Source organism: Oculina patagonica, chromosome 6, assembly GCF_052425735.1.
Source record: "Oculina patagonica isolate OP01 chromosome 6, crgOcupat, whole genome shotgun sequence".
Classification (NCBI taxonomy): Eukaryota; Metazoa; Cnidaria; class Anthozoa; order Scleractinia; family Oculinidae; genus Oculina; species Oculina patagonica.
Window position 1 is genome coordinate 5,082,611 of NC_135763.1, and position 15,558 is coordinate 5,098,168.

Consider the following 15,558-nt stretch of genomic DNA (forward strand, 5'->3'; position numbering starts at 1 on the left):
AACGAATTTTGCTGTCTTTGACTGAAATTCCACTCGAACTGCGTAGATACTATCGCATGTTGCAGGGGCACCCAACGGAATATTGCGTTAAAATATCTGTTCGGAAGACGATTTGAGATCTAGAATTTTCGGAACATTCATTGTAAATTTTTTTGCTTGCCTGCCTTTCCTAGGATTTTCGAATATCTAAAAAGTGGTATAATTGTTCATTTTTAACGGATTTTTACTCTAAAAAGGTCACCTAGAATTTTCGGGAGCCTTTTCTCTGGCTGGAATTTTCGAAAAGGTAAGTTTTGATCTTTATAACTTTCGGATCACTAGACTATCAGCTAGGAAATCCGAAGAGATAAAAAAATTTTAGGGGATAAAGATATGCCTATATCTACCGTTTGAATACTAAGCTACGTTCAACGGTGCTATCTTTAAGTTGTTTTGAACTATATTCTCGATGGGTGCCCCTGATGTTGTAAAGCCGATTCATGCAACATTGCTCTCAACGCGATGTAAGTGCTAGTGATTATTTATTCGTGTTTTAGTTACGCAATCCATTGTTTGTGCGACGCTTTTTATAGATCGCCTTTCAGACGCACGTGCGTTGAGATAAGAAAGCTGACATGTCACTTTTAAAATTGTTATATAACGTTTGTAAATGTGACAAGTCACGTTTTTTCCACGAAACTGATCTGACACCCACAGCGGAAAGTAATCCCTTGAGAAATTAAAAAAGTCCCTTGAGAGTTTACAAATATGTGGATCCAAATTTTGTCTACTAACCCCTATTCTACCATTTTTGATGAAGGTATATGGTTCTTGTTCAAATGGCAGCAGTGATGGCTTGTACCTCCCCTATTAACGACGATTATATTTATTATTATTTTATTCTCCTCGCATTATTTGGATCAACTTCTTACATCATGCTATTCCAAGGCAGAATTTCAGCTTTCGACTCTGGACACTAACGATTCGAAACGATCACGAACTCAGGAGAAGGCGACCATAGTAGACTGCTGAAAGTCACGCTAGTTCCATGAATGTTCATGAGATTTTCTTGGCAACTGTTTTTCTTAAAAGACTGAAAAGACATGTCTAACACACCGCCGCGTCGATCGAGTGGAATTTCTGCAAATTTATTGAATGAAATTATCATAAGAAAAGAGTTGGTTCAGCACGGCTAATCGTTTACACCACACATTTTATTCGAGCCGGGTTACATTTTCAGGAACGCGTACCAATTTTATCCGTGCTCGGATACCTCGCGACTAGGTCCGAGCACGAGTAAAATTTTGGTTCGGCACGGCTGACGCAAAGTCGTTTACACGACAAAATTTATCCGTGCCGAACCATTTTTTTCAGTACGCGTACCATTTTTATCCGAGCCGTGCCACAAATTTTCTGCCGTGTAAATGGGGCTTTAGTAAGTCTTTATTTTTCAAAACTTCTGAGAGGGGAAGGGGGGGGGGGGAGCTAAAGCCCCCCCCCCAGCTCCGCCGTCCCTGAGTAGCCACGAGAATCCCTCACCCGACTGCAAAATGCCATATAATTTTGCAATCTTCCTCCAAATTTTACAGCCAAATACTGCAGCAAAAGAACTAAAAAAGATTTCAATGGTGATCTGTTCCAATTTGGTCTGAACAAGCTCCCCCCGGGGGGGGGGGGTTCCCAAAAAAGTTTTGTACGGGGAGGCTCCGCCCCAAGCTCTAACCCCAGAGTTCCTCTGCTCTAACCCCTTATCCTTTTGTATACTATTTCGCCAAAAATTGTACCCCTTTGGTATACCTTTTAATAAATCAAAGTCTCTTCGAGATATCGACGTTTTTGCATGAAGTACGAGTCGAAGGTTTATCCTGTGCATTGTTCTTCGAACTTATCATTACAGTTTCTTTGTAGTTTAGTTTAACAATTTCCTATCTTCGCGGAGGAAATGCAGCCATATAATTTTGTCAAAAATGGCTCGTCCGCGCCGGGTATTTATACACATATTCCTTAACATTACACAAATAAACAGTGCATATTTCACCGAGATCTGACAATTCTATACTTTAAAATTGACGCTTTGTTTTTGTCATTTTGTGACGCCATATCTGAATTGTTATAGGGAGACCGCTGTTCAATGTGTTCAAGGCCGTAGCGTAACGATAGCCTGCGTGGCCGGCGTTCAAAGGGGAAGGACAAGGGGAGTTCGAGCGCGAAGTGCGAGGTGCCCTTCTCCTTCCCCTTTGAACGCCGGCCACGCAGGCTAGCGTAACGATTGCTCTACAAAAAAGCACAAAAAATACAGATATTTCCGACTACTGTCGGAGAAAACTGGCTCAAAAATGGCTTGTCCGCGCCGGGTATTTATACACATATTCCTTAACATTACACAAATAAACAGTGCAAATTTCACCGAGATCTGACAATTCTATACTTTAAAATTGCAAGGACCTTTCAAGGCAGTCGATTACGGCAGCCAAATTAGCAAATGAAACAGCAAAATATAATTGCAGCGTAAACAAATCGTTACACTCAAGCTGCGTTTTGTCTAGGCTCTGCGAGGGTCGGATATCAAGACCCAGGATTAAACAAAAGCCATATATACAGTGAATGCTTTCGAATTATATTTGAAGATGAAATAAGAAAGAATTTTGCTGTCTTTGACTGAAATTCCACTCGAACTGCGTAGATACGATCGCATGTTGTAAAGCCGATTCATGCAACATTGCTGTCATTCCCTGTCAACGCGAGGTCACGTCCCTAACGACTTAGGCTGATGACGAAATAAAGTTGCGCTTGCATGTAGCGACCAAATTTGGCCTAATTTTTAACCGCTCCTAAGCTAAAAGAAGCCCCCGTCTCTTGCATTTGTTTTAACTTCAATAATATCTTTGAAAAGAGCGAGTTTTTTGGTATGGTTTATTTTTGACGTTTGTAATTTTTAAACGATGTAAATGCTAGTGATTATTTATTCGTGTTTTAGTTACGCAATCCATTGTTTGTGCGACGCTTTTTATAGATCGCCTTTCAGACACACGTGCGTTGAGATAAGAAAGCTGACATGTCACTTTTAAAATTGTTATATAACTTTTGTAAATGTGACAAGTCACGTTTTTTTTACGAGATCGCAAGTGATCACCCACAGCGGAAAGTAATCCCTTGAGAAATTAAAACAGTCCCTTGAGAAATTAAAAAAGTCCCTTGAGAGTTTACAAATATGTGGTTCCAAATTTTGTCCACTAACCCCTATTCTACGTTTTTAGCTTGTAAACAAGCAAACACGTCGAAAAAGGTACCTCTTTCATATACCTGAAAGTCATGGTCAAGTTATACAAGGCTAGCATACATGAATTTTTAAGAACAAGAGAGGTGCATACAGCCAAATGCCCGGGAATTGTAATTCTTGATCAGTGTCCTTAAAGTGCCAGTATGATCAAATTTTCGATTTCAATTTTTTTACATTTTTGTGTAGAATTAGACTTGCTTACTCACCTTGCCAATTTTCAATTCATTACGAACATCAGAAGTCGTTTTGTTTTAACTTTAATTTCCGATAATTTACAGCCGCCATTAATCAACCTTGTTCCAAGGCTTGGTTGCAAAAAGGGAGAAAATGACGTCAAAGGCTCCAAATACCTCACGGGTTGAAATTATAATAACAATATGTAGTGAAAATCAAGGGTGAATATTTAAATTTGATTTTATTCTTTCTTTCAATATTCCATTCTTGAATTAAATATTTCAATGTTCAAACGGCGACTCAATTCAAAACTCGATTGTCGATTTGATTGTTGTCTGGCTTCATGCGACAGTCACGTGGAAATTTGGTCAGAATTTGCATAATTTCAGTAACCGTCAAATGCCACACAGTGTTCTCTCATCATTTTGTTCTTCGCTTACTTTTTTCAACCCTATGATAATACCGAAAAAGAGGCAAGACATTTTGGTGCAATGTAAAGGTACAAAAATAACTTAGAGACTCAAAGGACAGTGCAGAATGCAATATGGCCAAACAATTGACAGCATGATAATACTTTTCCTGGGTAATTTCGCTTGAGAATAAGTCAAATAAGTTCGACTTTCAGTCTGAAACGCTGTTTCATGTGTACTTGTAAGATGTTGAAAGACCAAACATGACAACTAAATCACGCGACACCTTCATCCGGGAGAAAGATTCCCCTTTTTGAAAAGTCACACACGCGGCCCACCAGTTGACACAATTAAGAGTCGATTTTTTTAGTAAAGAAAATTTTCAATCATTTAACCGTCGTGTTTTACGTCAACTTTCGTTAATTTGAGAATTTTTTTTAGCAGCAAACGTGATACTTTTACTTTTCGCGTTAACTTATGTAACATGAGTCTAATTTAATAAAGTAGGAAGAGTCTACAAGAATCCTGCCGCATTGAAAATCACACGGCATTAGGCTAAGATAACATTTAACTTTCGTTGGTTTGATTTTCAGATGGGCATGGGTCGCACTTAGGAAAGGTTTTCATCTTTGCCGGTTAAAAAAAAAGAAAAGATAAAAAAAACGTCTTAAACGTCAAAACAACAAACCTGATACTTTTTGATTCTGTGTAAACAAATGTAACATGACACGTTTGTTTTTCTCCAAAACTTATGTAACGCGACACTTGTTTTTGTCGAAAACATATGTAACTTGATACATTTCTAGGGAAAATAGGGCGACATCGATTGAAGTTGTTTTGCTTTAATTAATAAAACTAATTATAACACAGATATTATCGATAAATCCACGAAATAGTTTTTCAGATTGGGAGATATAAGCTAGGTCATCTTTTAAAGACTAGCCGTTATGTGTTGGAGTTAAAATCGAATGAATGACGATCGATAGCGGCAACAGAATAAGAACGTGACAATTTGATAATTAAATTAGTTTGTTTTTTAACTGAATGAACTGATTTCTGTTGTGATGAACGAAACAAAGTCTTTGTTGTAACAGTACTGACCAAGGAAAATGCGTATTTAATTATTTTGTTTTTGCCCCAAGCAAATGTTGAGATATTTTTTTGTTTATTGGCGAACGGTAACTTGAGATCTGTTTTTCACGTAGGAGTGTAGTTTCAATTAGAACTGTTTCCGCGAGAATAAACAAACAAGAGCAGGAGCTCCTGACAAGAGGCGAATTTAGTGGCTTTCTCAGTAATTTCAACTTAAATATTCGGATACTTTTTAGTGCGTCTCCACCAAACAACACTTGTGTTCCTTCCTGGGAGTTCCTTACGCTTACCTTTGCAACAGTAACACCATTGTTATTTGCTTGTAACGAGACACTTCTGTTTTGCTTGCAAATGCTGTAACATGATACTTTTGTTTTTCATGACCACATCGATGGCAGTTGTTTTGCTTTTTATAATAAAAAGCCAACTATTTCACTTTAATTTAACTGCTCGAAAGACGTTTTTCAAAAACTAAAGAACAAATCGAATAAACAGCTTTTTCGAAAGGCTTTTTTAAAGCGCGGTACAGCTAGGATATTTGTTCCCTTGTTATTAGGAGTTTCGCGTCGAAAATCTCGGTGCAAGTGTTTGCATACTTAATTACGAAAGCACTGTGAAAGTCTCAAAATCTAATTTAATTATTTTGCGGTTAAACTTGGCTCCACGGAGCCTGCATGAAACCTACCGCAGAACACGCGATACACGCAATGTTCCTGAGAATATAACGTAGACCAATCTGCACATGCGTTTGACACAAAGTTCTTTGCTCTAGAAAGAATAGTACCACAAGGAAAGCAAAGGGTTTTCTGAAAAAAATATATACCCTTGAAATCTTCGCATGAAAGTAACGTAGATATGCTCCGCGTTTTACCTGGGGCGTACGTTCCGGTGCTCCCTTCCCCCACCCCCTCCACAGGAATAATTAATTAATTGATATTAATTAATTAATTGACCATTAAAGTTTACACCATAGGGCATTAGGGGTTTAGGAATTTGGCGGACGACAGCCCCAACAAACCATCACAATAGTGCATTCTGCACTAAAAAGTGGGAAAAATGTCGTTGACCCATTTCATGCAAATTAGGAACCTTTCAAAATTCTCACGTGTCTGTCGCATGAAGCCAGACATTTTAAAATCACATTCTAGTTTTAAATTGAGTCGCCATTTGAAAATTCAAATATCCAACTCAAGAATGGAATATTAAAGGAAAGAATGAAATCCAATTTCCATTATTTAATGAATTCATTTATTCATCGTTGATAGCTAGGAACACTTGAGCTGTAAAATGTTCAAGAAATATAATATGCTTTCAAACCCATGCCTTAGGGGCATGCATTATTTGCACCCTGGTCCATGGCAGTTTTAGGTCACAGACTTCCCAATGATATATATTAACTTTTTTCCAAAATAATAAAATATTTTATAGTTTCCAATTTTGTTTTTGCAACATGTTTTAATATTTAGAAATTTTTAAGTTTTTTCATGCCAATAAAATAAAACATTTTTTAAATTTACTGAACTAGCCAAAAATATCGTTAAAAGTCATTAGTTACAACTCACATCTATGCTCTTGCTTGAATAAAGTTTCATCACAGTTATTGTTTGATGTCTTTCTGTAAATCCCAAAAGATTGGGCAATGACACTGATGTTGCCTAATGTACAAAAAAAACCTTGTTCAAAAGTATTGAATGTCAACATAAAATTTACCCTCTTAAGGGGGCCCACATGCTTATAGAAGGAATGCTGCGAGTTTGCTTATACAGCTGGATCCTAATGTTAAAAGTTATAATCCAATTTGCAAAAATACTCAAGGAAAAGCCTTTTTTATATTCATAAGTTTTTTGGCTTTCCAAAACAGTTACAACTTAATTAAATTATTAACTTATGTAAGGTAAAATATGCAGACTGTGTAACGTTCCACATACTACCCAGTTGGAACCAAATAATAATTTGTTGGTAACATGTAGCAATTTTATAATGCACCCAGGCTTCAGCCGCAGCTGTGACCGTGGACGGAGGAACAGCCGGACACACCATGATGTCAGTGGTTAAAAGCCTACGGGAAGCTCACAGACTGACACTAGGTCATTGGCAACGCCAAAATCTAAAATACGTGTTGGATGCTGGAATGTACGAAGGCATATGGCATCCCTGAAATTAGCTGAAGATCATGTATGACGACTTTGAGTGTTCTGCACTGGACGAGGGAGAGCAAACAAGATGGTTTAAGATCACCACTGGCATCAAAGAAGAATGTCTCATGTCAGGCTTCCTGTCCCTGCTTACTGTTGACTGGACAATGCGTAGAACAACAGAAAGGCATAGAAATGGCATCAGATGGAATTTTACAAGTACACTTAACACGAAAAGTGGGACGACTTAAAACCACTTGGAGAAGGATGGTGAAAAAAGCCCGGGGGGTACTCAAAAAAGTTTTATACGGGGAGGCTCCGCCCCAAGTTCTAACCCCTTACCCTTTTATATACCATTTTTGACAGAAATTGTACCCCTTTCGTATAACTTAAACTAAAAAAAGGTACCCCTTTCATATAGACATGGCGTGGACTTAAAATAGGACGTTTTCTTGTCATTTTTACGTAGCGCTTAATAAAATAAAATAATACAGCCATAAATTGCGTCTGTTCGAAATATTTTAATTAAAGGCCCTTTTAAATAGCCAAATGACAGATTTCCATACCCAGCTTTCATATACTTAAACTCTTGAAACCCCTACCCTTTTATATACCTGAAGCCTGAAAAAGGTACCCCTTTTGGGCGGAGCCTCCCCGTAAAGGTCATTACAGGGAGTACCCCCCCCCCCCGGGAAAAAAGAAGCCAAACAAAAATAGATGGTCCAGCTGGTCGGAAGTCAGGGGCGCAGCCCAAGACAGTTGGCGAGAGACAGTTACAGCCTTTTGCGCCTCATGGCGCGAAGAAAAGTAACTAATTTTAATTAGTTACTTTTCTTTTAGTTTTAGTTAAAACTAGTTACTAACCCAGGCTTCAGCAGAGGTATCCAGTGTGCTATAATAATATTTGCACAATTAACTAACCAGAGTAACCAGGGCACGCACAATTCTGCTGTACAAGAAGCAATTTGTAAGATAATCTTACACTTAAATAGCCATCAAGATATGTACCAAATGTCAGATAAATGACTTACACTAAATTTTATAGGTGTTCCTGATAGATTCCACATAATGGGCTGACCTAAATTGAAAACAAAAAATACATTATGTGCAGTTCCCGTAGTCCCTACAACATAAAATGATTGGATATTATTATCTAACTCTTATTTGTTGAGACATTTTATTGCATGTATCATAGTTAAATCTGTATCTGTACTGTGCATTTTTACTCATCATATGTATTTTGACTATGGTCCAGACAGTGGAAATGACCCAGGGGGGGGGGGGGGGGTACTCCCACAAATTTCGGATAGGGGTGTGCCGCCAAGGTTCTTAAACCCTGACCCTATTTAAGGATAAAGAAAGCGAAATTTGATACCCTTTTTAAGGCCCAAAACCGAAAAATGACACCCTATTCAAGGGGAGGAGAAGCGTTCCATGACGACCCAAATAACGGCTAACCGCGCACGGCAAGACACAAATCTCTATAAAATCGCTTTACTAATACCTGAACAGAAAATTTCAGTTTTATAATACCTTTTTAACTGCGCTGCGTAGTTCTTGCTCTGCACGCGGTTTATTATTATTATTTTTTTTCTGTTGTCGGTGACCAGACCCAGACCTCCACTCGGTCGAGCTTGAAATCACGCGATGTTTAGAAGCTACAAATCAGTAACAAATGGAAAAATTTTCTCTTTTTTGTCTTTATAAAGTATGCTTAGTGTGAACTATTCGATTTTGAAGCGTTTGGTTCATGGAAAATTGCTAAATTTTCACGCTTTCAAAGAGAAATATAATTTAGCAGGCCAGAATCTATGAATAAATACCATTACGATGGTGGAAAAGAATGTGCTGACATGACAAGTTTCACTTTCGATCGGCTAGACCTCGAGTCACGTAATTTTTCAAAGCTATCCAGCCACCTTTTGAAATCTTTGCGAATCCTTTGGTCTTTACTTAAAAAATTCAGTGTGAAGTATTTTGAAGCGTTTGAATCAAAAAAAATACTAAAATTTGATGCTTTAAAAGAAGAATTCGCTTTAGTGGGCAAGAATTTACATTTATTTACATTACGTCTGTGTCCTGGAATGTGCTGGCGTTAGCAAATTTCTACTTTCACAAGGCACCGATCGGCAAGAATCACGCAATGCTCTGAAAGCTTAACTGCTACAAATGGAAACTAACCTAGCATGTTAAGTGTTTGACGTTTTAGCTTTACAAATTTTTGGAGCTGTGTCATCTAGAGGATTTCTGAAATCTGAAGGAAGACCACTGAGACAAACATGCCCTGACTTGCAAGGTTTAATTACGTCATTGGTAAATTAATTCCCCGGGGAATTCCCATTCAGCAAAACACAGGTCTTAAGTGTTCTTCTCAAATTTGATTTAATTATTTGCTCCAATATTCCATTTTCGGAGCTCACAGGTTATTCAATCTTTAAACGGTAATTCAAGACAACACTGGATGCTGATTTAAAAGATTTTTTTGTTTCACGGATCAGGATCGTGGGAATTAAATTTGGCCACCATTACCATATGAGAAAAATGTTTAATTTCGGATGGAACTATATAGTCAACCATGAAATGTCACGCAAGGTGTTTTCTTACCATCTTGTTTGTCAGTCGCAACATTGTTCGACGCAGGTAAAGGGGATAAGGGGGGGGGGGTGCATTTTTTGTTCCCCCCACATGGCTCCCCTAAAGTGCTCACGAGACCAGCGCAGTTGTAAGCTCTAAGAGCTCTTGTTGGTTTAGGTGGGCATTTATTTTAGGTTATAGAATTAAGGTACCCTATCTAAGGATCACACCGGGAACTCATTGCCAAAAGAAGCAAAAATGATACCCTATTTAAGGACCGAGAACCTCAAAAACCATACCTTATCGGGCGGCACATACCTATATAGGCCACATATGGGAGAACCCCCCCCCCTCAAAAACCATACCTTATCGGACGGCACATACCTATATAGGCCACATATGGGAGTACTCCCCCCCCCCCCCCCGGGGAAATGAAAATTTTAATCTGCAATCAGCTCATTCATGCAGATTGTTTAACAGTGGATTAATTTATCGGTTTGTCATTTACCTGCTATTTCCAAATTTTATACAGTAAAAAAAAAAACTGACACATTTGCTCTCCCCCATTACATTTGATTAGTTTGCAACTGCAAGCAATTAATAGTCATCATTTTAGGGAACCAAATATTAAGACTGAGAGTATTACGTCCCCCCAGGCTATGAAACATCGCAACAGATCGAAAGCTTATAAAACAGTCCAGTCTGAAGACCATCAAAGTTCAGGAAAACTTTACAGTTATATAAATGCATGTAATTTAAAAAGTAATTACAAGGAGCCAAAGTTGTTTCTCCTGAGTACACAAGGGCTTCCTGTGTGTTGTCATCTTCGAACGCAACATTTAAAGCTGTCACTTTTGATGACATCCTTAAGAGGTTTGTGGACAGATCTTTAAGTCTAATAACGTAGAAAAAATATTACTGTTATTAAAATTAATAGTCTGATCATTATAATAAATAAATGTGTCATTAAGTGCATTATGTAAGTGCAACATTGATTTAAACATCACACCATAAATTTATAAAGTCTTATATGTAATTTATACCCATTTGACTTCAAAGATCGATAACAGGCCAAAAATAATTTAACAGCTGTGAAAATTATGTTAACATTTGAAGGGGATATTTATAGTTACCAGTATCTGAAGCCTCTGCTCTCTCTTCTTTTAATATTTATTCTTTCTAGTTAATTAAGGTAAGGTCATTTGCCAAAAAGTAATTATTCTTAAAAATATATTATTTAACAATTTGAGCTCCCTTAAGCTTCTGAACAGCACCGCAGTCCTAGGATTATAGTACCTCCAAGATATATTTAACAATTATTATTCCACAAGCGTGTGTTGTGGATATGAGATGGTAGAATAGCCAACAAGCACATATAGCGCCCAGTCGGCCATAACGATCTCATACAGTATCCCACAAGCGCGAGTAGAATAATCGTTTTATTAAAAACGCCCATGGCCAGCTGTTTTCGGCGTATCAGCAACCATTTGTGGTCAATGGTATATGAGCTCATATACCATTGCCTGTTAATCAAACAAAACTCAGGAATTCCAATATACCATTTCTAGTTTTTAATAATATATTAATAGTAAATGATCAATCAAATGTTTTTTCCCTACAGCTGACAAGCACTAATGTAATTAAATATGCCAGCTGGGTGAAAACTGGATGAAACACCAAATTCCTCAGAGAACTAAATTTTGAGCCCGAGTGATACTGAGTGAGTGATACCGAGTGCCAAGCACAAGCTACACAAGCTACATCAGCCCCGGGGTTGGGTTTTTTTTTGGGGGGGGGGAAGCGGGGGCAATTCTATATATAAGTGAAGAAAATTCCTGTTAAACCCAGAAGGTACAGAATCTATTTTTTCCCCAGGAGTCAGAGTTGCAATCAGAGTTGTAAGAGTACTTGGGGCCTGGCCTAGAGAAAATCGAAAATTGAGGTTGTAAGTGGGGTCATATTAAAGCTTGATAAAAGAATCGGAACACTTTCATTTTCTTCTGATTCTGCTTATAACACAATCTCTTATAATCCAATGAAAACTAACTACAACTAGGTTGTCAGATCAGAGTTGCCAGCGCGCAGAAGCTAATCGAAGAACAATTAAACCGAGCACATTGCTAGTTCTCACGCCCTCTGAGTGTTTCCTTTTTGCAACCTCAACAGTTTTCACTAGATCATAAGCGACTGAGGACTATACAGCTTATGCAATAAAAATATGACTCCATCAATAAAAAAAAAAAATTCACTAGATCATAACACTGTACTGTACTTAACTGTAATCCTAGATCGATCTGATCAGTATGACTCTGACTCCATCACTAGGGAAAACCAGCCTTAAAGAGGCACCTGATAATAATTATGTAGTGGTTGTGAAAATTCAAAATGGGACGTACCCTATAAGCAAGTGTATGATTTCAAGCAGTATTTTCAACAGCTAAAAAGTACAGAAAGAGCATCCCCCGTTGCCAGCAAAATCAGGCTATCCTTTAAATTTCTGGCTTGTGAAAACACAAGCCTTTAATGCATGGAGAAGTGCATGGGTCCAACACATTAATATACTTCATAATTTTTAGTATTTGCTAGCTGTTAATACACTGGCCAATTTTTTAATGTTTACTGTTTCTGGAGAAAATGCTGTTAAGTGTTTGGAGGGTTTTTATGAAAATTTTAGCATTGGAAATTCTTATCTGCTCTTCAAAAAGTGGATAGAAATCACTCAGAACTCAGAGTAAAATTTTCGGATTTCTCCTCGGATATCTTTGGTAGACTTCAGAAACCTTCAGCAGTATCTAGGAATATTCGGTAGTCCTGGAAATCTTCCGAAATGATAGGGATCGTCCAAAAATGGCTGAAAACATCTTCATATACTATACAAAATAATATTGACTTTTTTGAAGCTGTTTTATGTTCTTATCTGGAAAAAAATGTACCGTTACAGTGAATTTTTTACTGTTTAAGTGTTCATTAAATGCTAAAAGATTAACTGTTTCATGCTATAATGCCAAAAAAAATAAGTGTAGTGTTATCCAGGTGCCCCCATAATTTTCAGACCCTCTTACCATTGCTTAATAATAAGAACTTTTTGCCTAGCCAGGTCACCCTGGTGCAGGGGCGGATCCAGGGGGGGATGGGTTGGGTGGCTAGCCACCCCCCTTGCATTGATCCACCAGAAAAATGAAAATAAACACATTAAAATAGCAAATAAGGACAATGACACTGGGTAAGGGGAAAAAGGTGTTAATATTTTTAGCTAAAGTAAATTTGACATATTTGTTAACATCCACCTTTCTTAGCCAGGCGGCCGTTCAAAGTAAAGGACGGCCACTTTTCCGAAACAGGAGATTTTCGACAGCCTGTTTTACGAACTTCTGTGCTTGATGTAACAAAACATGTGGTATAATTTAAAAAAATTACATTCTTTTAAGCTTTCAAGAGTTGCTTTAGCCTTGCTGGCATGATTTTCTTCTCCATATTAATCTTTTTAGTAAGTTTTCTTACCGTTTTCTTCGCATCGAAGCGATTTCGATTCTCAAGCAAAGCCGCTATTCTAAAAACATTAACTTACCAAAATGTCCCCATGCCACTTTGCCAAGAGCTAAAACTTTCCTCGCACGTGGGTGAGCAAAACAACGCATTCCTTCGTGAAAGTTCGTGGCTTTTCAACTTCAAATTTCAATCACTATTCATATAAGAACTAGAGTTTTTGTCCCAAATATAATTCAAGGTAAGTTGAGGAAAGAAGAGGTTTGCTAAATTATCAAGGAAAAACAGCGGTTTATTACTTAGTTGAAAAATGTTTTAAGCTGCTCAAAATCGCGGGAATCACGTCTAAGAGGCTTCAAAATCTCAAAGTTTTCTGTGGGGCATGCCCCTAGACCCCCTAGGGGGAAGGAGCCTACGGCCCTATGAAATATGGGTCTCAGGCTCGAACTATATATAAATTAGGACTCCCACTTTCAAAATCCTGTTTAAAAGCCTGATACCCCCCACCCCCACCGCCATAAAAAACCTGGGGCTTAAACAAGATAGTAAACAAAAATATTGGCAAACAGCCACCCCCCTTGGAAAAATCCTGGATCCGCCCCTGCTGGTGATGGCTTATCTTTTAACTGCATGTAAATGACTATGCCAGGATAATCTTCCCTTCTAGCTGAGCTCAACAGAACAAAATATTAAAGCAAACATTAATTATAGTCTGCGTATTTTTATAACTAAAATGCATGGCCTACATAACAAGCACTTGGGCGCAGGCTAAAAAAGAAAATAGTTAATTCTGTCAAAATTTAAAATTATAATTGTTGAATTTTCACTTATGGGGAAAGAATTTTTCAAATAACAGCTTTATATTAATTTATTTACTAAAATTTGAACAAAGGGTTCACTATGTGTATCACTAAACCACAAGACATACAGCCGTTGTTTTTAGTTTGCTTAATTATAATAAAAGCTGTTAAATCTTGTTTTAAAATGTGAAAATGCATACAAAAATTCATACAACCCTTCCCTTCCAGGCATTGGGGAGAGAGAGGTACTCCCCTAAAATACCTATACAGGTATGTGCCACCCAAGGGGGTCATGATTTTGGGCTCCCAATCTAGAGCGGGGTGTCCATTTTAGAGATGATTCCTAGAAAAGGGTATGATATTTCGAATGCACAAAGTTTTAATTTATAAGCAGCCAAAATTGGATGTTAAAAAGTTGACAGGTTTCTAGAACGGGGTATCATTTGATTGCAAGTTCTTTCTAAAAAAGGGTGCTAGGGTTAACGTTAGGTTGAAGACCTGGGTGGCACACACCCACCCAAAACATACCTGAGTACCTTTATATGGGAGAGCGAATAACGCGAGTGAGCGAGGAAAAACTGAGGGGGAATGAAGGCGAAAGCCTGGAACAGGCTGCAGACTCTCGGGTACCCAAGACTGCACCACGATTCACACACATTTTGGAAGATGGGCTACCTTTCAAACCTTCCAGCTAGGCAGTGTGTGACAATATTGTAGATTGCAGACTTCCAGACATCCACTCCAGTTAGCCTGAATAACACTCCGGTTGGCTTGAATTACGTTAGCCCGTTTATGGTTAGCTCAAAATAATGGTAATGGCAACACGATATATATATTTGAAAAAATACTTCAAGTCTGCTGGTCTGCAGTCTGCGTTAGTCACACACCACCAGCTAGGTTTAAGTACGGCTAGGACCTTTCTGAAAACCACTGTATAGTGAATGAAGGCTTCCTAATATTAATAAAAGATTATTATTATTAACGCCTACGAACTCATAACGCCGAACTCCGTAACTAAGAGTGCATAAATTTTAAATTATTAACGATGCATTTCACAAGCAGTTGCTGAACTAAAATCAGCAACTAAAATGGGCTCATGAAAAGTACTTGGTTTGCTCGATTCAAATCAAATGGCTGGATTTCCAAGATTGGGCAAGTGTTTTCGTTGTTTGAACTTGTACTGGGCCCTTTATCTATACTATAAACTACACCCAATCCAACTCTGAAGCAATAAGTCTTTAACCTCAAAAGTACGACAACAAAATATTGCAAACAAATCTAAAATATCCGTTTTTAAGTAAGGGAAACAGATTCAATTGCAGCCAAATTATTTTGCCCCAATGAAAGTTCCCAAACACTTCCGGGGTTCTCAAATTCTCCGGGATCGCGATCGCTGCAAATGTTCTGTATAAAACAATCGGCTACACGAGCTAAGCATTCTGAAGCAATACAAAAAGCAAAATATACACACCTCTAAAACATCTCTGCAACTGCTAAATCTACTGTGTTAATTTATTTTTTTTAGCACAGTCACTCGCCCACAAGCCGACTGAAACTTATCTAGAACGCCCGAAAAGACTTATGGGGTGGCGTTTTCCCACCAGCGGGATCGATGTAAACAAACTTGC

General features: G+C 38.0%; 1 protein-coding gene across 3 annotated transcripts in view; it reads right to left on the reverse strand.

The window, feature by feature from the left end:
* The window catches only part of LOC144656167 (uncharacterized), a 31,060-nt gene extending 15,528 nt beyond the window's left edge, over positions 1–15,532 (reverse strand). For 2 of the 3 annotated variants that reach the window (XM_078516408.1, XM_078516406.1), the window contains exons 1-4: positions 15,402–15,532; positions 10,415–10,539; positions 8,102–8,148; positions 6,498–6,590 (exon numbers count right to left, since the gene is read on the reverse strand). In XM_078516408.1, coding sequence (XP_078372534.1) covers positions 6,498–6,590; positions 8,102–8,148; positions 10,415–10,508 — 234 coding nt within the window. In that variant the 5' untranslated portion in view covers positions 10,509–10,539; positions 15,402–15,532. Of the gene's footprint in view, positions 1–6,497; positions 6,591–8,101; positions 8,149–10,414; positions 10,540–11,921; positions 11,994–15,401 lie in introns of all 3 variants that reach the window. The other variant, XM_078516407.1, reaches the window with a different exon arrangement.
* Positions 15,533–15,558: the final 26 nt, after the last annotated feature.